We start from the raw sequence: 21,976 nt of genomic DNA, 5'->3' as shown, positions 1-21,976 counted from the left end.
TGATTCTATGACTACCTGGAAAATGGACAAGGTTGCAGTCAATTTTTCCTTCTATCAATTGTTCACTTAATATTTCACAGAAATCCCCCTTCAGAGGGWGTAAAGTTCCTGTTTTTAACAGTGATAGGATTTATTCAGAACCAAGGAACTTCTGTGCACTGCTGTGCTTTATCAGTACAGGATGTTAATGACCCAAGAGTCTTAGATGATTTTCCATATCAAATAGAAGAGGAATTTCATACAAGAGAAGGCTCTGATTGGGCTCTACCCTGTGCAGGAAGATATAGCTGAAGGAGGTGATCAATTTTAAAAGGTTTCCCTGCTAATGAGACCACTGGTAGGCACTGATCTCTTAAAGAAAATAGTGATGTTGCAGAGAGGACAGACTAAAAGGAAGGCTTATCTTTTGAAATAGTCCCACAGGCCATGATTTTGCAGAGGGATGTRGCACATGACTTTCCCTTCCCCCTCTCCCAATAAGCAGGGAAGAGCAAAATATGCTAATAGAGACAGGGATTAAAGGGACAAAACCTCATATTTATTCTTTTCACCTCTAGACACGACTCTGCAATGATGGGAGTGACAAGTCACTCATTACGCAGTATGCAAACAGCACTGTGTTAAACACCAAGCACTCCTCAGTGGACATGTCTGTAATAATGAGTACTACATCGTCAGAGTTATTTTACAAGAGCTGAGATGTCACACAACATCTTCCCATAACTGCTGGATGTTGTGTTCCACCTCAACAACATCCAAAGGTAAATTCATTACTGCCCAAAACACTCCTCCTCAGTCCACTGGAAGATTTCTTCAGAGCTGAGAAGGCACTAGGGTTACACTGTACAGTATTAGAGGTTTTTGGATGACCAGATTTGTATTTGCTATATATAGGTTCTCAACTCCCTTTCTGCAGGTACAATACCCATTAGACCCTCCTGGTATGTTTAGTACATTGAGTACATAAAATAAGTCTTTGGATAGTTATATGTAATCTCCACTGTAACACAACTTGACAGTTCAAAACTTCACATTAAACTGCATTCCATTTGGTTTCCTAAGAATCAAACTGAACAAGGCTCTCCTAAATCAGTAGACAGAATAAGCACCCAACCAGTTTCCTCCTCAGGGCCAAGCCAGCCTGAGCTCCTACACCACTTGGGGCTGACTGACTCTGCTCACAAGAAAGGGTTTTAGAGGGTTTGGGCCCCCTTTTGACAGGACCATACCTACTCTTAACAGGAAAAAAAATGCCAAATGGCAGAATTCACTTCACTGTAAAGACAGACAGACAAGGAAGGTAGGGGAAGGGAGGAGCTATGCCTTCATTCATACTGAATCAACTGAATAAGCTGTTAAAATAAGTCAGATTAAATGGAAAGAGGAGAACCTTGAGAATCCCCTCAGGAAAAAAGCAAGCCACATAACTAAGGACACAATACTGAAAATATTTGATGAGGCTGTCATCAAGTTAAGCTCAGACAGCACAAGTCACAGAATCACTAGGACTGTCAGGGATCACTGGAGATCATTTAGTCCACCCTACTGCTCAAGTAGGGTCAGCTACAGCAAGTTGCCCAGAACTGTGACTAGTTGAGACCTGAATATTTCCAAGGACAGAGATTCCACAATTTCTCTAGGCAATCTGTTCCAAATGTTCAACCACCCTCAYARTGAAAAAAGTTTTTTTGTTTTTTKGGGGGTTTTGTTTTAATTTTCAGGCAGAATTTCCTGTGTTTCAATCTGTGTCCATTGCCAAATGAAATGAAGATGCCTAGTCTACCAGAAAAAGAGATTTAAAGCTATACTAAGTCCTCAGAAGTCCTGAGGAATCAAGGAAGGTGGGGGCAGAAAATCCATATTGAATGAGACAAGAGGACAAAAATACTAATATCCATGAGACAGACTTTGGTAATATGTTTAAAGGAAGACCTAAAGCCAAAAAAAGAAAAACAGAACAGTAGGAAAAAAAAGGTGGGAGGGTGAAAGAGGCTGAGTGAGAAAACACTGTCTATACATTAGAAAAAAAAAGTCTGAGCAGGAAATGAAGGATCTGGAACTACTARCATAGGACACAGTTGGCTCTTAAAAGTCAGAAGGATAAAGCAATCAATCAYGCTGGGAACACAGGTCAGCTATTTCAAGAATTAAAGCAAGAAAAGGTAAAGGTAACAGTATTGTGTGTTAATCTTATGATACAATTGGTTTGGATCAGTTAAAAAATAAATACTTAAATACTTCAGGGTAGAGTCAATTGGTAAGGCAGGAACTTCACTGCCAATGGAATCAATTATCTCAGGAGTTTATTCATATCTAATTCCCAAGAATACTTCTTTATTCCCAGATTTAGGTCTTCCCAGTAGGCTAAATTCCCACATCTAAATTGTAGAACTGTGCTAAATATAAGACCACCTCATTATTTTTATGTGGGTTAGATTTCTATACCAGTCACTAAAACAAATAGGTGGAGATAAAATTTAGATCCTGTTTTGATAAATAATCTTGTATTGAATGATCACATATTAATTCATTTAGACAAAGAAAGCACAAAGTCAGTCTCTGACTCACAGTTTGTATTTCAAAGYGTATCTTTTGAGAATTTAAAAGAAATCTACTGGTCAAATGAGCTCACAGAATGAACTATGATGGAGGCTGGTATTACTTCAAGTCAAAAAGTGAAAAAAAAAAACAAAAAAAACAACAAACACCTCTGTTCCTTACCAAAAATAATAATTAAGGAGATGAGAAAAAGTAATAGTGGGTACCACACTCATTGGGAAGCATTTCAAATTTCAAACATTATTTACTAATGTTTTTACTTGATTTACATACTAGTTAAAAAGGAATGGAAGATGCATATTGATCAAACAGCAGTTTCTCAGATATCAATAAATTAAGCAAAAAGTGCTAGAAGTCTGGAAAGCATAGCTCAGCTAAAGCAGCAAAAAGCTCTTCAGTCTTACAAATGCATAGATGACAGGAGAAAAGTAGTACAGCTGCATGCAGAAAAGCTGGCTGAAAAACACCACCAAGTAGGCTCCTGAAGTGAACAGTTAGTTATCAGAAGAAAGGGAGTGTGCTGAAGAAGAAAAAGGTATTCAGCAGGCATCCTCTCTCGTTTTCCAGTCAGTGCCTCTCACAGAAGGAAAGCAGCAGCTCCTCTTTAAAAAGGGAAGGAAGAAAGTCATGTAACAGCGATTTTGGTCAGCTCCCATGCCTGCCTCAAAATTATTTTATTTAGTTTTAAACGATACAGGAAAGGAAGAGAGAGCAGCACTTTTTTTGAAAACCAGTTATTATTAAAGTGAAAATTACTGTGTGGACAGTTACTCTGTCCAGCAGAAACTGGATTCTTCTCATGTACTTTAGAAGAGACCGCTGAAGTTAATTGTCCAGTCTCTCTCTATGGTCAACAGAGGTAAACTTCTAGAGGATGATTCATGTTCTTTCTACTAGACATTATTTTAGGATGGCAGAAATTACTCCCTACGAGGGACTCTATATGCTCATAGAAAAGACACACTTGTTTGGGACTCAGCGTATAACACTAAGMGAGTTGAATCCCTCCTAAAACATGAGGTCTTGCCTCTGATAATCTGATGGAGGAGAAAGAAGAGAAAAGAAAAAAAGTCTCCTGGCTGTTACAGTTAGCTGGGGATGGGGGATGGTGAAGAGAAAACTATTTAGAGACAGCTAAAGCTTTGTTTTTGTTTTCAAATGTAAAAAGAGAAATATACAGAGATAAAATCTGCAAGTAATACGTAGAGAAGATTGTTCTTTAATAGTAACTGTGGTTTTAAATTACGTTGTTGCAACATGGCAACACATGACTATTTTTTCCCCCAATTTTGCAGTGTGCCCACCAACATAATAACCACTGTATCCTCTTGCAAGACTTCCATTTTCAAAGAAATAAAATCCAAGCACTACCTCTATAAAAGAGCAGAGCACTCTAGATACAGTCTTTCCTCTTATAGTTCTTTACATTCTTTTTTTATAAAAATATTGCGATCTTTAAGTTAGTTTTTGAGACCAAAAATACGAAGTTGGCCCATTCTTCCCTATCTAACCACACACACCCAGCTTCTCAAACAAGAGGAATTCCAAAAAGTTAAACATTTAAGAGGAAAACATTACTAAAGAAGGGAAAAACAGATTACCCTAGCCAGTAAAGCCTAATGGTGTGACAGATAATTCAGAATTACAGTTCAGTAGTTTGGAGCCAATGGACCAGATGCCCATGCTGGAAGAATCCCCAAAGACACCAGTTTTTGTACAGATACAAATTGTAACTACAAGTTTCAGATAACAAGCAARCAAAGACTAGTAGTCAGATTCAAATTTTACTTACTAATATTGATYTTCAAAGTACATCTCTCCTCTCTGCATTTCTTCTTGTCTTTTCTTAGCTTCAAGCCTCTCTGCCTACAGCATTAAAAACAGGAAAACATTCTTGAAATTTCTGATAATCAAGGAACAAATTATTTCAGTATTCTGGTTTTCAAAATAACAATAGCAGTATTTTGGTACAAAATGACTCAATCTCAAATTAAAGAGTATTTAAGTATATGACYAGGAGTCAGATAACTTAGTAAATTTGTCAAGAGACCAATCTGAAACACAAAACCCCGCTGCTTTCCTGGCAGACACGCATACCCTCACAGAGGGCCTCATACGGCTTCACCGTTCCCAAGCCGTAATATTAAGGCCATCTCTAGGATTAATTGACGCAGCTTAATGGGACCCATACATGAGTGATGATATGGGTTACTCTGAGATGTGGAAGCATTTGCAATCGKAATTGCTGCCCAAGCAGCAGCAGCGTGTACAGGTCTGCGTGTAGATCCGTAGCCTTCAGAAGCTTTAGGTCCTGACTAGTGCGAAGATGAAGAAGATAGGAGATATATCTACACTTATCAAATCCTATTTCAGATACCAAGCCCAGTGCTAGAGTCAGCCAAAGTTTTGACACACACAAATCCTGTGGGTATCTGGATTACACAGAAATTACACAGAAGTAATGAGACCCTTCAACATAAAATTGTGCAAGGGTAGTTTAAGCACCTCCCCCCCCCAAAAAAAAAAAAAAAAAAAAAAAAAAAAAAACCCCACCTTCATACAGAATTAAAATGTTAAAATAAAGCAGAAACTAGAGAACTTGCTGCAGCAACAATATTCAGCTCAACTTTAGTTTTCAGTCAAAAGGAAACAGCCAATTTTTTGCTTTTCCTCTAACACACASGTTTTAGCTAGGTCTTGTGGAAACAGCAGTCAAGAGGCAGATCAGTGTATTACAAGCACAGACCAGAAGTGCCAAATCTTGTTTTAAGGCCTGCTATATTATGAGCACAAGCTCGCACACCACAGTTGGTGAGGGTAACAAGAGCTCCCATTCGAGGTTCAGAACGACTGGTCAAACAGACACTGGCAACCAGGACGGTCACTCCTCTCATTCCCCACCCTCAAAATAATTAAAATAAAAAAGTTAGCTTAACTGAAGGTAGCAATTTTTGGGTAACCCAGCAACTAACCATTAAATAGAAGGGCCCTGGAAACTTCAGATAAATGTCTTGCAGAGGTGAGAAAGCAGCTGGAGGTGGGAATGGCCCATTGCAGAAGCCCTCATTTCTGCTGACCCGCTGGCTCTCATGCGCCGTGTGTGTGTAAGTGTAAGGGGGGAAAATTATGTTAAAAGTAGAGATGTAAATAAATCCCCCCGGCCACACACATACCATTTTCTTCTTAGGCTGCAGTCAGAAACATTTTAGAAAAATTATAATTCTAATGGTAGTAACTCAATTATTTTGCCTTCAGTGATTTCAAGGTGGGTATTCTTCAATTGGATAAAGAATGAATGTCTGGAAGAGATCTGCAAAACAAGTGCAAACTTTTCCTCAGCATGTACCGGATTAAAAAAAAAATATCGCCAATAAAGAAAAGAACTGCCAGATGCAGATAGGAAAAAAAAGATATTATGGTGTATAATAGTGATAAAGATACTGAAAGGCAAATGACAGAGATTGTCTTTTGGAAGAAGCAATGGAAAAAAAATAAAGAGGAAGAAAGAGCTCTCTGAATAAGGTGCCCCCTTGCCCAGTCAGTTGAGATGTTCAGATATTTGTAGAATGTATATACTATCGACGTAATTTAAAAAAACAAAACAAGAAAATCAAAAAGATATACTAAAGTAAGGTATACCAAACCTCTGCAGGAGTAATTTTTTTATAGTGTTCAAGGGATATCTTTCCTGCTCCTAACTCCTCTACCTACAGAGATTTCTTTCAGGCAAAGACTCCCACCTATCTGTGCAATTTAACAATTTACATTTCATTTTCTGTTTTCCCCAGGTTTCAGAAACAGGTCTTCCAGCAGCAGGTGATACTCTGCAGATTTGGAAAATGTTCAGGAAGAACCTCAGGACTGGAGAGTTGAGATTTTCAGACCCACTATTCGCTTAACAGTTTTGGTACTAGYGAGATAATGCCACTAAATAGACTGCAAAGAAAACAGACAGATCCATATCAGAACAGATCCCTATCAGACCTAGCCCTACTCTGGCTAATGAGGAAGAAAGAAAATTTGATGGCATTATTAYTGTCAAGGGCGATGCTGACACCCCTAAGACAACAGGGACCGTTCCCAGGCTTTTCGCCACCGCTGCTCAATGCTGACAGTTAACGCTTTCACCTCTGAAAGAGTGTATGGCAAGAGGCTAAAGTTAAAATAAATAAGTTAAAATCCAAAGCTCACCGGAGTTGCCGTGGCCTTGCTCCTAGCTAGGACAGAACAGCGATGTTAAATTTGATCAATCTAATCCTTCAATATTACCCCCATCTCCCCACTACATAAAAAAGAAGCAAATATCCCRTATCTATTCTACCACCAGAGTGGGGCCAGAAGAAAAATCTAGCATATTGTACTTATTTTTTAAGAGCTGGTATAACTGTTTTCTACTCTGAAAGTTTACCTTGGGACCCTGCTTAGGACACAGGGATATGACAGAAAAAGCAAATGGGATATTCTCTAACTAATGACAATCTATCAATAAGCATTGCCAAAACACTTCACATTTGGCACRGTCTTCAAAAATAAAGCCAAGAGTAGAACAGCTGTGATATTGAAGGTAAACATGTTGAAAAGCATTAGCAGAAGGTCTGTAAAGTGCCTGCTTTTAACAAATTCCCCAAAAAAGGCCATTCATGTTGATTAACACAGTCAAATTAAAGAGCACATGATTTGATAAAGAATAAAATGAAATTACAGCTTATTCTAAATAGAATAGTTTCAGAAGATGGCACAACTGTCACTATGTAATGTAAAAGCAAAAGAAAAGTTAGCTGCATACTAGAATTAACTTGAGCCTTTTCACTTCAACATTTTTTAATCTTTCCAATTTATGCAAATTTTAGAATACCCAGAGGAAATTCTAAATGCAGGATAATAGGAACAGAAATTGAATAACAGAAAACTGAAACATGCAACACACTGAAATTTGGCTTCTTGATCTTTAAGATTTCTGCATGTGTGCTATATGCAAAATAGCACGACTTCAGTGCCACATGCTTATTTTCTTGGAAATATGACTGCCCTCTCATTTGAAAGACTCAAATTAAGTTATGGTTTAGCCCAAAAGAAATTTGTGATGTGAAAGGCTACGTAGAAGATAACAAAGTGCAGATGCTTGCTACTAAAAAGCAAAGAATAATAATGCTACTTCCCACATATTCTCACACTTTTTGCAGATCAGACACCCATCCTCAGCACCTGGGCCAAATATATTTTATATATATATAAGAATTTATATATATATATATATATATATATATAAATTCTTATATATATAAAAGAATTCACTACTAACATCAAAGTCTCTTCAAAATTATTTCAGTGAGCACTCAGAAATCACTGCCTTAGGAGAAAAGAAAAGTCAAATTTGTACAGCCCAATATATATATATATATATAAAGAATTCACTACTAACATCAAAGTCTCTTCAAAATTATTTCAGTGAGCACTCAGAAATCACTGCCTTAGGAGAAAAGAAAAGTCAAATTTGTACAGCCCAGGTTACCCTGTGAGCAGCTCAGAGAAGTCACAGGACAAGTTGGCTGATGCAAAGCACATGTGATGCCAAATCCCACTCTCTGTTACCCACAGAGAACTGAGAGCATCATTCATGTGAGCTGGTTCTCTGGAAGACAGGATGAGGAAGATTTACCTTTCTTCTCTCTGGGAGTTGGTGAGAGACATAGTAGATGCCACGAGTACTGGTATTACAGCCTCTAACTTGATCTTTAGGGAATGACAGAGACAGACAGGCGTCTCCTACCAAAGGTAATGCAGACAATTCACATTTGTATACTGGTTTAACAAACACCCATTTTTTTCTTGGTCACAGAGATAAAGAAAGAATGGATACTACCTTTCTCTGCAAAAATAAATATTAAAGCAATATGCAAACTAAATATTAAAACAATAACATAAGCAGAGCCTATGTTCCTGGACGGCGTTGGCTTGCAGCGCATCATCCTAATGATCCTGGGAGACCTGAGCTGGGTATCAGCACACTTTCTGGTTATTGCACACTTTTTTGTAGGGCTTTACAATTCACATTGGATGGCAAAGTAGCTCTCCAGCTGTGAAAGTTTCGGAGCCCCTGCTGACAAAGCTGCCTAGCCATTATCTCCTGTCAGACAACTTGTTTATATTGAACGAACAATAACCTTGAGCAAAAGAAGGTCTGCCCAGMAAGAAAGGAAGGCTTGTGAATTTGCAAAAAGACATGCTCCTAGCTGAGTCCCTGCTAATTTACCATTTAAAAACAGTTCCTCTTCCAGAGRAACTAGGACCTGACATTGGCCCTACAGTCTTTTAGGATCCCTTTCCTGCCATTGCTACCTCTAAGAGACCATTCCTCTGCAGCAGGGTGAGATAGCCAGATCAACACCCTTTAGTGGCTTTCCAGCATGCTTTTCCTTAAGGTTGATTTTTAAGTATGTTAATATGTTATTCCAAGAAGAAACCTTTACCAGCTCAGTCACTATTGTGGAAGACAACCCAAATAAACATATCCAAATTAAGAAATGCCCTTCATCCTCCTCTCTTTCGTTCGCTTGCTTGCTTTATAAGTTTATTTATTCAGATTAAACTTTTTGGCTAAGATGTTTGCCATGATACCACACTCTCCCTTAGAAGAGACTGACAGAATTTTACTATCTACACCACCTATAAACATTTTATAATCTGTGGGTGTGAAGGTAAAGAAATTAAAAGAGCATGAAAACAGAACTGATATATTAAATGTATTTTCTAGGTGTAACTATAAATTACGACAGTCTTGGAACATTCTTCTTGTCCAATGCCCACAGGGAAACACCATATATTTAATAGGTGAACTGTGTATACGCTTATCCCCATGGCATACCATTAACTGATAAAAGGCAGGGAACAGACTAACCCTTATCTAGGCATAATTAAGGCTATTTTTGTTTATGCATCTCATTGTATGCAATCCAGTACTGATGATTTGTGAATTAACCCTCAGCCTTCAGGTTGCACACAGAGGATTATTTTTACTGTTGGGAAGACAAACCTTGAAAAGTCTCAAATCTCCCTTTCTCTTATAACTATCACACACATCATTATCACACCCCACTGCTCCTTTTTTAATGACAGGTTACATTCTCAACTGACTGCCAGTTGGTTTCCACAAGAAGAGCAGAGGACCAAGTGAAAATGACCAAACTTTTCCCAAAGTTTACATAGCATGTACGCATTCCACTAGAAGCAGTAGAATTTTTTATATTTGTGGAAATAATTGGACAAGACAAACAAACGTGAAATAAAACTGAAGACCAGAAAGTGAGCTATTGTTGCTGGAAATATATGCCCAATAACAGAAAAGAAAATGATCTTACATACTAGCCAATGCTTAGCACTATGACAGGTTTACCAACTTGAAGACCAGAGGTCTACACTAAAGAGTACTATCAGTATCTGGCTATAGGGTTGGAATTGTGTGCTTGAAGTACGCATCGTCACTGCTCTCTCGGCACAGGATCTACAGTGCAGATTTTCTTAAACTGCTCCACTTTCAGGGTCACAGTGAAGGGTAATTCTGCAGGTCACACTAGCCCCAGCAGCACCATTCCTAGACTCTCCACGAGCCTGCCAACAGCCGTGAACATATCTGATACAYGTATCAAACAAAACATTTCTGCCTACCTGACAGAAGGAAAGACCTTTCCAAAAGAGACCTTGATCTGCAAGCTATAGGGGAGCTGTGGTGCTTGCCAGCCAGCACCTCAATCTGAGTAGCTGGAAGGGTACTAGAATTTCAGAGTGCATGAGGGCACACTGCAAACAGACTAACATTATCTTTCTATGATTTGAATGCCTTTTCCACCATGACAGGCTGGCTTTTCTTGGATGCTGCCTACACAGCAGGCAACTACAGATTCCTTAAGGTCCTTCTGTCATTTGCCGCAACTAGATCGTACAGAGAAAGTTTATKTCAGAATAAGCTACACAGCCCGTATCACCATTTTCAACATTATTCCTGACCCTAGTGTCTTCTCTTTATTTCTGCTGACTCCTGAGGTCATCTGCAACYACAACTCTGGAGTTCCCAAAGCACCAAAAGAATAGGCAAGCCTAGAAGAATACCAGACCAGATTTCCTTTAATGAACTAATCAAAAAAGAGAAGACTGGATCCTCTAACTCTCTGGTGAAATCCAGGGATACCATTTCATTTAACAAATCTCTCTCATGTAGTTCAGTAAAATAAAGCATCAGGATATATGCTTTGTTATATGGTTCCAACGCTACAGTAATCACATTTACCTTTTCTCTTTGAATTGCTTTCTTTTTCATGATTTCAGCTTCTTCAGCTGCCTTTTTTGTTCTTATGTATTCTTCTCTCTTGTACTATATGACATAAACATAAAAAAATTACATATGTATGTATAAAGAACACATAAGAACGTACCTTGACTCTTGTACTGCACATCTTTCAAACCTAGAGTGTRTTTGATGAAAATTACTGGAGATTTTTCTTAAAAACTGAGACACTTCATTAAATAAAGCAGGCTATGCACCAGCTACTCTGATATTGGCTTTAAGAAGGCTGAGAAACCTGGTAGTGATAAACTGACACCCTCACAAGGAATCACAAAGCTGACTGAYAGCTTGCAAGCATTTATACCAAGAACAATGTTTCTACATAGCGCACTAGATAGTTGGTACACTGATCATTTAGTTGATTTGTAGGCAGCATGCTAGAAGATACAGTGAAGTGTGCAAATGACTTTACCAACTGCACTGATTGCCATTTTAGACATGATCTGTGATATGGTTTGCTACATATTTATAGCTAGTTTTCTCATTTTCTTTGGTGCAGAAAATTTGTTTCTAGTTTTCTGCTGCTTCCTTCAGGTTTCATGACTTTCTTTTGCCAAGCAGCTGGGAGTTCATTTTACAGCCATCTGAAATGGGGAGACTTCCTGAAAAGCTTTTTTCTGAGCTAGTTTTTAAAATAAATAAATTTATTCATCCTGACCTTTTGCTGGTACTTAGATTGCATGAGCATCATCTGTTGTTTTTGCCTTACTTGAGCCTCTGATTCCTTTCCACCTAAGGAAAAAAAAGAAATAAAGAAAGTATAAATTGTATTTTGCATAAGCATTTTAAGTTCAAGTGCCAATCGTTTCAGAACACAGCAATATAACAGATCGTATGTATGCATATACAGCTACTGTAACTATGAAAAACTTGCTGTCTGACTTTGAAAGGTCTACTGTATGTTTTCTTTAATCTTTTTATCCATCCTCCAGAAGCACTGACTTGTTATTTACAGAGTATCCATTGYATCATCCACTCTGCCAGTAAATATGTTCTTTTGTGGATGATCAGTTTACTGAAAAAAATTATTCAGTTTTCAGAAGATCAGCCATGCTTTACAGATAAGTCTTCATTTCGAGAYCTAGATCCCCTGCACCTTTGCTCAGTTTGTCTGTATCACACACACATACACACCGAGTCAGGAAACTTTATTGCCAGAAAGTTTCTGTTCTATCAATTATAAGAGCTCAGAGTTCCTCCTAGCTGTAATAGGATAATTACAATATCTTCTTCCTAGCAGTGTCTTGGGGCTTGAGTTATAATCCCCTTTCTAAAATGGAAATCAAAGACTTTTCAAACAGACCTCACAGTCATACCCAGATAGCAGAAGATGCCCTTTCCGAGGGCAYAGGCTCTCCATTGAGAGCATCTAAACGTCTTCCCATATAGATTCAGCCTTCCATTAAAAAAATAAAACTAAAAAAAAAAAAAAACAAAAAGAAAATACTCCCCACTTGCCCCTACACACATACAGGAAGGGATAGGCATTCTTAAAAGACAGAAGGTAGTAGTAGGARAAAAATAATTTATTCCCTGCGTTGTTGGAGTTCAGGGAACAGAGAAAACAACTGCAGGCCCTATTCTGTCGACAAAGGCTATGTATTTGCTTACTGATTTTTTGAGAAGTTCCCCACTACAGGACTGTTAACTCTGCAGTGACAGCTACACTGCTCTGTGCAGGCATCAAGGACCTGACTCACCTCAGCTACTTGAGGTGTCTGACACTGGAGACAACTACCCCCATAGTTGTCCATCCCCCTTGCAGCAAAGGGTATGAATCACCCTTTAGTAAAAATTGCTTTCTCCATTTACTAACGGAAGTTAACTAATCTTTACATGCCTTTGTGAGGCTCAGTGAATGAGAGATCAATTCCCTAAGTATGGGAACATTTCTATGTGCACAAATAACTCCATAAGAATAAGGATATACGGGATACAAGCAACAAGCTCATGAAAACATTAAGTGTATAGCTGATATTGTATACTGTCTCATCCCCATGTCTAAGAAATGTAAATATTACTAAACACTTTAGAAGCTTGATACTTCTTTCTTTTCATCCTGATATTGGCAACATTTAACAYTCTTGTGTTTACTGTAAATTCCTACAGGTGCTGCTGGGTAGCAGCTCTAAACAAGTAGTCAGCCATTACCTACAGCCTTTCATCCAGGTTTAATTCTTTCAGGTTGGCTTGGCTGTAATGTATCTAATGTTTCACGCAAGTCAGGCTGGTATGTTATGACTGGCATTCACTTTATATAATATAATCAAAGAAAAGGCCACTGCAYTTTTCAGGCACAATTTGTTCTTTACAATCCTGCTCCATTCATGCTTAGAGAGAATGATGAAACTTATACGATTCGTTGCTCTCATCCCTCCATGGTAACCTTAGAGTYTGCCAGTCAAATAAGTGTTCTGGATTTCAATGCTGTAGTATTTCCCTAAGGAAAGCATGAGTATTAATAAGATTCAACTTGAAGAATTTTCTCGTGATTTGTACTAGATGTGTAGTCTCCTAAAAATCACTCTAAGAAAATAACAGAGGATACTTTTTACCTTAACAAGTACCTGAAGTTGTGAAATTAGAGATGACATATCTTTTTTTCCACTATGAGCTCTCTTCTGTTCCAAATTTGTTCCTGTGGGAATGATAAGATCTAATAATCCTTGCACCTTGTGTCCTTTCAGAGACACAACACAGTTTGTGTGTCTCAGTCTCCAGGAGTCTTTCTAAGTAGTAGCTAGAGAGTGACTGAAGAGCTCATATAACCTTCTCAAATTCTTTCAGAAGCCTTCTGATTTTTTAAAAGTTTGCTTCTTTCCCAAGAAAGTTTTTAATGTAATGGAATCAGCAGAATTTAAGACTTCCCACATTCCTAGTCACTGCAGGTTTCTCACTACATCCCCAGTCATGCAGCCAGCCTGCCTGCTTTATGAACAGACACCATGCATCAACTCTCTGTTTTCAGATTTCACTTTCTTCAGCAATAARCTTTGTAGTCCTCTTGAGACAGAAGAGTATTTTCTAGGAACTGCTCACAGGTAGGAAGCAATTAGTATGGATGAACTGATAAAAGAATATGCCTGTCCCCATGACTATACATGTGGTGGAAATACACGGTAACACAATAAATTGCAGAAGTAGGTTCACCACTCCAAGCAATAGGGACTCGGGCAGGAGGGCAAAACAGCATGTGGACTAGTACCACCTTGACCCCAGAAACAAATCTGGCTTTGAGTCAGTTCAAATTCCTTCACAGACCTCTGATCCTCCTCCACCTCCCACCTGGTATCAATTTTTATACACATCACACTGCCCCAAAATAAACCTGTGTAGCATGGTAAAGAACAAACATAATTCCCAAGAGGTCAAGGCAGACAATAGCCTGCATAGTGCACCCCAAATTCTGTGACAGAGAAAGAAGAGGAGTTATAAGTTTACAAAACTAATAAATGTACCATTACAATCCTTTGCGTTCTCATAACGAGTTCTGTTCTATTACTATTAATGCAGTCCCTCAAGGTCATCTCATTCTTTTTGTGCAATATCCTAATCATATTCTGCACAGACAATGCTTTCAAGTTTTGTCTTGCCAGCAAGTTTCATCAGCCCACTCCTACTTTTTGTGCCAAAGATATTAATGAAAGATATTAAAACAAGATAAGTTTGAAGGCTGATAGTTGAAAAGCACTTCTAATAACCTCCCTCTTGTTTCATATTTCTTTGCACCAAAACCTGCAGACCTATTTTCCTTACAGTTCTATTTTTCCTTTGTTTTCTGTTTCTTTTTTTAAGCTAACTTTCAAGTAGCACTACATTAATTGCTTTACAGGTGTTCCATTTAAAGAGATCTACTAGGTTTCCTCTCATTTGTGCAGAAAAAAAAAAAGTTGTTGGTTATCTTATCAAACACACAGTTCAGCTCAGTGCGACTTAAGTCCATGTTGTTTTTATCCTATTTTTCAGCTCATCTCCGTAGCTATTTTTGTTCAGATTGGTTATAGAGAGCTTCACGCACATTTAGCCTGAAGCTGCAGGGATCACTTTTGCCTCTTTAGGAGCCATCAGTCAGGCCCCTAACACAAGGGCTTAACACTGGCCCCTAACAAARAGGAATTTACTTATGAGTAACTGGAGGATCTCTGACACAGGCTGTCTGTCTGCACACTAATGCCAAGTGTACATTTCTTCAGAGTCATCAACCACAGGCAGTGCTCCCAGCAGGTGGGTTCATCAACCTCTGGATCTCCAATGTTAGTACAGATTTTCTACACTGATCTTGATAGGTTGCTTGAATGATAATCAATGCCACTTTGTTTCAAAAATATCTTCATTGTCAGGATTATCAAAATCCACAAAACATATAAAGCAGGCTCCTGTTAGCACTTACTGATGATGAATTTCTTAAATAATATGCTTATGAAAAGAAGTGAAAAATCTCTCATGTAGTGAGGGATTTATACTTATTTAMATATATTTTGCAATTCGTAACAACTCTACATTTCTTACCCAGTCTCTGTGGAGTCAACTTAATTGGTCCTGGCTTGTGTTCTTCCTTCCACCTCTCCAGGTCATCTAGCTCTTTCTTAGCAACTGAGGAGGTACAGAAAGAAACAGACATGCAGAGATGAGAGACTACTAAAAAGCAGGCAATATCATTAACTGCATGCAACACTGAAGACCCACCCAAGAATAGACATATCCTTGTTTTTCATGGACGCAGAGAGTCCTCCTAAGACACTCATACATCCACTGGAGGTATCAGCATGTGGGGCAAACACTCTGTCTTGTTCAAGACTGTATGGTGAGCAAACTCTAAGACTCTGTCACCAACCCCAAGAGCAAACTAAAACCAGCTAGTGGGCTGCTTTTTAATTTCTGAAAATCTGTAAGTACATACTACACTATCCATGGCTAAAGCAAGAGTTGTCACATTTAAGATTGCTGCATGCTTATGCATTCCGCATAAGAAGTATGCACTTATGCACTCCACAGTAGAAAAATAAGCAGCCCTCCCTCCCAACTACATGCTCCTGGAATAAAAGCAGGAAGCATGCATGGTTCAGCTTCAAATTAAGACATTTCAACATAAGTGTCCACAAGTGAGCTGAGTGTCAAGCTCACACTGCAGTCAGTGGAGATCTAGTCAATAGTCAGTGGCACTGGGAGATCTATGTGACCAAGCTATATGCTCTAGGATGATCTGGTTGATTAAACTGCTCTCCAGAATCGACTGAAAAGATAATATCTTTCAATAGCAAGGCCCACAAAACCTATGGAAAGGGAAGCCATGTCTCAAAGCGGTACTTCAGTTGCTCTAAGAACTGAGTTCACTCTTACCAATATCAGTAAAAACAACATGAGCCAYAGTTTCTAATGGCAGGTTATGACTAACAGATGCTAACACCAATTCTCCTTTAACAAGATAAAGCCAGTCTCTCTGGGCAGGTCTCCAAGGAGGCCCAAGAGAGTCATTCACTTGTGATTTCACCTTTAAACACTTGTTCTTATAGGTTCAATGAATCAGGCTGCATTTCTGCCAGCATCCAAGGTAAAAGTACTTTCCATGCTTGATACCTTGCATGAGGGTGGCATGAAGTGAAATCAGTGCCTTTTTTAAAGCAGCAGCATCTACGCTCTTGGAGTCAGAGTCSACTCTCRGCTGATCTGCTTKTCTTTTTCTTTCCAAACAATTAAGGTTTGGTTCAGAGAAAGTCCATTTTATTTCCTGCACTTCAACAAGAGCTCACAATATTTGAGAATAAACATTTTAACTGCACAATTTCCCAGAGGGCTCTGAACTTGAGGAATGCTGACTGATGCTACTTCAGCTGTCCTGATTCTGTGCAAATAAGCAGCCAGGAGTTCACGACTGCAGCATTTGGTCACTTCTGCATACAGGATTTCCTTCACAACTCCTTTGTTAAGGATTTTGTCAAAGAAAGCTTTTTAACACGTCTAAGCATTCTGGTATAGGTTCAGGGTGTTTTTTTTTTTTGCTTAGCTACCTTCACTAGCAAGACTTGAAGCMAAGGAAAAGTGAACTTGTATAATCAAAGATGTTTTATCATCTAGAATGGTCTTTTCCAACTTCATTAAAAGACTCATCTACACTCTTTAAAAGGACATTCAAGAACCAATATGCAGTGTGGTTCTAGTTACTCTATTTTCCACAGGAAAGTACTTTCAARATATTTCTTACTTATCTTATTCTCTTCTTCCTTCCCCTAACCTAAAGAAGGTTCAAAGTTGGGTTCTCCAATCTAAATACAAGGCAAGGAAAACACTTGCTGTAGGAGCAAAGTACAGCTAATTCCAGGTAATTCTTGTAGAAGCAAGTTTGAGCATCTTTAACACTACATATAGCACCCATAAGCTTTTCCTGAATAAGACCAACTGATCTCTGGGTGAAGTTTAGTCAAATAAGTTATTTTTTTTAAAAAAAAAAACACTATATGATTATGGAGAATGCTCATAGTACTCATTTTACTGTGAAAGCTACACATATAAAAGCACTGCAAAAATAAGGATAAAGATTGCRAAGGTGATAAATCACACAAAAGCCTAACCTTTTTCAAGTTGAAATAATTATTATAACATTTGACAACCAAGCTTACTTTGCTGCAGCTGGTTTCTTCTTGCTTCATTAGGAGTTATCAAGACATATGGGCTGACACTGAAATGAAAGACAAGACTGTTATTTTTTCCTGTCTACAGAAAAAACAAGACTGGAAGGGATTCTCTTGTTCATTAAGACCACTCTTCTGCTACTGTAGCCATTAAGCACAAAAACTAGCATTTATTTTGATTCAGTTCTTTAGAATTTTTTTAGTAAATATTCTGAAAAGAGCTCTTACATTTGGAGTTAAGCTTTAAARATTAAGGGTAACATTTTCAGAAACTCTTAGCACTGTCTTTACTCTTCTTATTTAAGTCTCACTTTAGACTGCCAACTTCAAATCTCAGCAGTTTCAAATCCAATAACTTCCTCAGATCAAAGAGCTCCATGTGGTAGATAACTRTTCCCACAGACTGGCTGTCAGTGTTTTATAGCTCAGTTTGTTCAAGTGCAGAGGAAGAACACCATCTTTTGGGAAGAGTATGGGTGCTGGCAATCCCACCCTATGCTTCAAGGGCACCACACACCTCAGAGAATTTAGGCAATCTGCTGAAGAGTTGCCCAAGGAYTGCACAAAAATCATACTGTCTGTCCTGGATTCATTTGACCTGCTCTCCTCCTGAGCCTCAGTTTCCTTGTTAGCCAGGCACTTGCAATGCCTCGAGCATATTTATTTTGCTGTCATGTCYACGGTGCAACTCACTAAATCAGGACAGAGGCCCTGTTTTGCTAGACTTAATCCAAAACACAGTTGCTGGCTCAAAGAGCTATCAATCTAATACGACAGCAAAGAAACAGGACAGAGTTCAGTGTGTTTTAGAGACTTGGAGTGATCAAAAGAATGATGAAAACATGTCAGTTCCACTTGGAGAAAACAAAGGTTTTTATCTACACAGTATATTGTGCGGGTATGAGCTTACACTGCTTGCGCTCCACATCAGCTGCAGGGATGCAGGCTTACTAGAAATGCACTTAGCAGTGGTCGGCTCCAAATATCAGAGTAAACTCTTATCTCTCTGCAGTATTCAGTGTGGTTTTATCTGCACACGTGTACGGATATTTTATCTGACTTCCTCATGGGGGACATCGAAGGAGAAGAACAGAAAACAAAKAATAATGAGGGATGAAGACTGAGACTTTTAAAGGAAGAAAGGGCCACAGGGACCAGCTAGAGGACAAGCCAGCAGGCAGAAGGTACACAGTTGGCTGCAGAAAAGTAATGAGGGGACGAGGCCCGAGACTACAGCTAAAAATGAGAGAGATAACCATGCTAATGGATCAAAGTGCAAAAAGTTGTCTGCTGCTGTATCACTGTAAGTCAGAATTTGGGAAGGAAAGTACTTATATCCAATTACCTCTTTCTCTTTGAAGACTTATTGTTGGAGGATGTGGATTAATTTACARGATTAAACTAGTAAAGATAGAGCTGCTAGCTTTAATGGTGCCAATTAATACAATCCTTCCCCTTCCTGTCAGTGGGACTAGGCAACACTCCTCCAGCATTTGCCACACAACCAAAGGAAGTTTTGACAATCTACCTTCCTTTCATGGTGTATCATAAGCTTCTTGATCACTGATCATTTTGCAGATTTTTAAATGCTACTACTCAATCAAATAAAGGAAATTTATCTCAAACTGTCCTTGACTGAACTACTCTACAATTTCACTGTTACAACTTTTGTTTTCAGCATTTTCTGTTAGCTGTTTCAGATATTAGTGCTTATTTCTCCCAAGTTCATACATACAAATTGTTACTTAATGCCTTTTTTTTTTTTTTTTTTTTTAAACTGTCCTCTCTTTGTCAGTGGAAAAAATAGCTGGAATTGTAAGTTGCATAGCTATATATTTTTCCTCTAACAAATATGAGTGCATCTCGGGGACCCTACCGATTCACAGCATAAGAGAACAGAAGAGTTTTTATATCCTCAGTGTGCTTCACCGAGTTTTTTTATTTATTCAGATTCCAATTAAGAAGAAAGCGTGCATGTGCGTGTGCACTGTATCAAAGGCTCTGAGCCTACAAGGCTAGAYGGGCCACTCTTCTGACATCTGACTGCAGTCATTACCTAGTAATTCAGAAAGAYGGCACATGAAATACAGCAATGATCAATCAGTTTATGAAAGGGATAGATAGAGGTGAGACCAGCAATAACAGAGAATTGGACTCACTTCTAGAGACAGCTCAGTTGTCTTGTCTAATCAGCAGCTTCAGGCTCCCTATGGTTAAAAATGTGCTTGTTTAAAGGCCAGTTTGGTTTCCATGTTACTGAAGGAAAGGGGAAGTTAAAATTTGAAATTCTTGTTTTCCTGTTCTCTTAAGGGAGAACAGGACACCAATTTTTGGTTCTATTTTACTTGGTGCTTATGCTACATGATTTTAGTCCAAGTTCAAAAACAGAAGACAAGAGTATTATTGAGTTTATGTAGTTTCCTATGAGTGTGCACTATGAACACACTTAGGTAAACCAAGGGATGTCCTTTCCGCTTCTAATCACAAAGAAGCAGTCATGCATACTCGACGCTCTTAACTTTGGTCTCCCTGAAGTACTCAAATGTGAGAGTGCAATTTTGGATATTAGAATCAGGGAAAGGAAGAGCAAGCATGTGGTGAACCTCTTGTGGTATTGGCAAAAGTCAGGATATAAAACCCACAGCCAAGAGAGAAGCCAGGTGAGTCTTCTCCAGAGAGACTTCTACTGCCTTAGCAGTTCTAATGCTAAAATTCAATTTCATAACTACCGCCCCTCATTTTCTTCAGATCTCTCTATTAAGAGCTTTCTTTCCTTAAAAAAGGTGTGTGTACACATATTTTTCACTTTGTAGTTTAGCCAGATTGTAGGATATAGCATGGTATTTCTTTGATCAGAGAAATCATCTCAAATCCTCTGCCCCAGTAAAGCCTATAAAACCCACTACAGCCCTGTCAATTTAATATTCTAGTCAGTTCCTAAGTTGCGACAGTAGCCATATATTTGGAGCAAATCATCCTGCTTGACTAGGTGGCAATGAAGAAACTATTCTAATAAGAAGATTAAGTTATCAGCRGTATACAAACTTTTTGTATTTTATACTGAAATATATAGGGCTAAAAAATCCACAACTAGAAATAACAACAATGAATTTGACTTTTCAGGTTCTCTAATAATGATTCTTATTGATATACGACTTAAGTAAGTCCATCACTGAGGTTGAGTTGTTTTACAAATAAAAATACAGAGGTCACTGGGGTGGGAGGAACACTTATCCAGTTTATAGTTCTTCATAAAAGAGAAGCAAATCCTCTTCCACCTTTATAAATCATATTAGTAAGATTTTTTTTAAAAGTTTGTTTTATCTACAGAAAAGGGAAATAGATTGGTTGATTACTTGGACTGAACAAACATTAATGAGAGTAAAGAAGTTATAACCCAGTAAGAKAAGGAGTCTGTACTAAAATAAAAACAATCTCATGAGTTTTCAAGTAGACAGACATCAAATGTTACAGAAGTTCAGTGAGATGATAAAAATAACTATGTAGCTATATGTATGTATATGCATACACACACACACACAGAGAGAGAAATATTTAAATCAGAAGGAATGCAGTATCCCCTCATAAAAATATCAGAAAAGATAGTTTACTGCTTGAATTATCAGCTTCACAAGGYGCATTATGTGTGCAATTTTCAAATCTTAAGCCTGTGTGTAGCTCTACTCATTTACCTAGCATTACTCAASGACTAGTTTTCAATGCTTTCAGGATAGAGACCATAGAAACCTTTGTTTTCCCTTCTTCTAGGTACGTGCAAAATAGATGATATGTAAAAACTGAACAAACACATAAGTTCATAACTAATGTTTTTTTCCAGAGCTGTGCCCTTCAATTTTTCCTCAAGCCCACTCCAGCYAGCTACCACTGGGGAGCCTTCCAGATGAAGTGTGAAATAGTTTAAAGTTACAAAAGTAATGGCTATTATAAGCTATTTCCACTTCCACTGTGTTTAATCGGGCATTCACCCCCCCTCATCAGCACAGGAATACCATATAAAGCAGAAAGTTAAATAGTTTGCTCCCTAGGGCAATGGAATTTCTGTATTCAGTCAGAGGCAGAAATTGAAGAGAACTCAGTGCAGAGCAGCACAAACGAATAAAGCTTTGGAAGTAGACCTGGGCAGGTCCAGTCCAGAGAAAAGAGAGTACCTATCTGTATGTGTATAATTTCTTTCTATAGAAAGAAAAGGAATTCCTTATATTCAGCAATCAGTGCAGAGAAAGGTACGAGGGGAAAAAAAATGCATGAACGTGTATGTGTATTTGCAAACAYATTTATTTTTTGTACCTGTGGGTATATGTGTGCATATTATTCCACCTTTGCTTAATATCTAGCATATGGCCCAAGCTTCGAAAGGGAAGACTTAGGTAAAACAGTGTATTAAATAATAGGTCAACAAGGGCAAGTGCAGGGTCCTGCACCTAGG

At 38.3% G+C, this 21,976-nt stretch overlaps 1 protein-coding gene across 5 annotated transcripts in view; it reads right to left on the bottom strand.

The window, feature by feature from the left end:
- EPSTI1 (epithelial stromal interaction 1) overlaps positions 1-21,976 on the bottom strand; it is a 53,909-nt gene that overhangs the window by 25,359 nt on the left and 6,574 nt on the right. For all 5 annotated transcript variants that reach the window (XR_014896417.1, XR_014896418.1, XR_014896419.1 and 2 more), the window contains exons 2-6: positions 17,518-17,576; positions 15,410-15,493; positions 11,559-11,632; positions 10,844-10,927; positions 4,352-4,425 (exon numbers count right to left, since the gene is read on the bottom strand). Coding sequence is in view for 1 of the 5 variants with exons in the window: in XM_085309451.1 (XP_085165577.1) it covers positions 4,352-4,425; positions 10,844-10,927; positions 11,559-11,632; positions 15,410-15,493; positions 17,518-17,576 (375 nt within the window). In the remaining 4 variants the exon portion in view is untranslated. The remainder of the gene's footprint in view (positions 1-4,351; positions 4,426-10,843; positions 10,928-11,558; positions 11,633-15,409; positions 15,494-17,517; positions 17,577-21,976) is intronic.

The sequence above is a fragment of the Rhea americana genome, unplaced genomic scaffold, assembly GCF_003343005.1.
Source record: "Rhea americana isolate MKP2758 unplaced genomic scaffold, rheAme1 scaffold_3, whole genome shotgun sequence".
Lineage (NCBI taxonomy): Eukaryota > Metazoa > Chordata > Aves > Rheiformes > Rheidae > Rhea > Rhea americana.
Note: the sequence above shows the minus strand (reverse complement) of the source record. Positions and strands in the feature narration are given on the sequence as shown.